The sequence below is a fragment of the Otolemur garnettii genome, unplaced genomic scaffold (assembly GCF_000181295.1).
Source record: "Otolemur garnettii isolate 467f Iridium unplaced genomic scaffold, OtoGar3 scaffold00055, whole genome shotgun sequence".
Taxonomy (NCBI): Eukaryota; Metazoa; Chordata; class Mammalia; order Primates; family Galagidae; genus Otolemur; species Otolemur garnettii.
Window position 1 is genome coordinate 6,278,579 of NW_003852450.1, and position 1,005 is coordinate 6,279,583.

The 1,005-nt window shown below is 51.7% G+C and overlaps 1 protein-coding gene across 1 annotated transcript; it reads left to right on the plus strand.

Annotated features, from left to right (window-relative positions):
- The first annotated feature begins 6 nt into the window (after nucleotides 1–6).
- LOC100959548 (GRIP1-associated protein 1-like) lies at nucleotides 7–449 on the plus strand. The gene is made up of 2 exons (XM_012806607.1): nucleotides 7–180; nucleotides 315–449. The coding sequence occupies exons 1-2, from the start codon at nucleotides 7–9 to the stop codon at nucleotides 447–449; spliced, it is 309 nt and encodes a 102-aa protein (XP_012662061.1).
- The last annotated feature ends 556 nt before the right edge of the window (nucleotides 450–1,005 follow it).

Sequence of the window (1,005 nt, forward strand, 5' to 3'; positions counted from 1 at the left end):
CTGGCAATGGAGACACTGCAGGAGAAGTCCCAGCATAAGGAAGAGCTGGGAGCAGTCCGACTACGGCATGAAAAGGAGGTGCTGGGAGTGCGTGCTCGATATGAGCGTGAGCTCCGAGAGCTGCACGAAGACAAGAAGCGGCAGGAGGAGGAGCTCCGTGGGCAGATCCGGGAGGAGAAGGTGGGTTGGTAGATGAGGATGCCTTTTCTCCTCTAAAACCTTAGCATCACAGCATTGCTGATGGGCAGTGGGTGGTGTGTGTAAGATGCGCATTGCTCTATCTGCCTGGCTCATGACAGTCTGCCTTCCTCCAGGCCCGAACACGGGAGCTGGAGACTCTCCAGCAGACAGTGGAAGAACTTCAAGCTCAGGTGCACTCCATGGATGGAGCTAAGGGCTGGTTTGAACGGCGTCTGAAAGAAGCTGAGGTGAGTTGGTGGTGCCAGTGAGGCACAGAGGCTGGTTAGGGCCCACGTACCAAACTAGGGCTGTCCTGCCTTTGTTGAAAATTTGAATAGGTACCTCTTCTCCTAAAACTGTATTTCATATCAGGAAAGTATTGTAATATACAGATACTGTTGGAACAAGCATCTGTATTGGGGTGGTGCCTGTAGCTCAGTGGGTAGGGCACTGGCTATATATACTGAGGCTGGCAGGTTCGAACCCAGCCCGGGCCAGCTAAAACAATGACAACTGCAACAACAGTTGTATTGTATTTTCTGGAAGATTTGTGACAATACATGAGAGGCAGTGCCACAGAGCAGTGAAGAACACAGATGGGAGCCAGTTATTTGCCTGGGTTTCAATCCTAGCTGGGCCAGTTCCTAGCTATGTGACCTTAGGCAAATTACCTCACTTCTCTGTGGCCCATTTTCATCATCAGTAGAAAGGTAATGACGGCTCAGCGCCTATAGCTCAACCGGCTAAGGCGCCAGCCACGTACACCTAAGGTGGTCCGTTCAAATCCCCAGCCCGGACCTGCCAAACAGGCTGCAACCAAAAAAA

Bases quoted from the DNA above. Each gene is read 5' to 3' on its own strand.
- LOC100959548 (XM_012806607.1), top strand. From the start codon at position 7: ATGGAGACACTGCAGGAGAAGTCCCAGCATAAGGAAGAGCTGGGAGCA. The intron at 181-314 runs GTGGGTTGGTAG...GCCTTCCTCCAG, and splicing joins GGCAGATCCGGGAGGAGAAG to GCCCGAACACGGGAGCTGGA.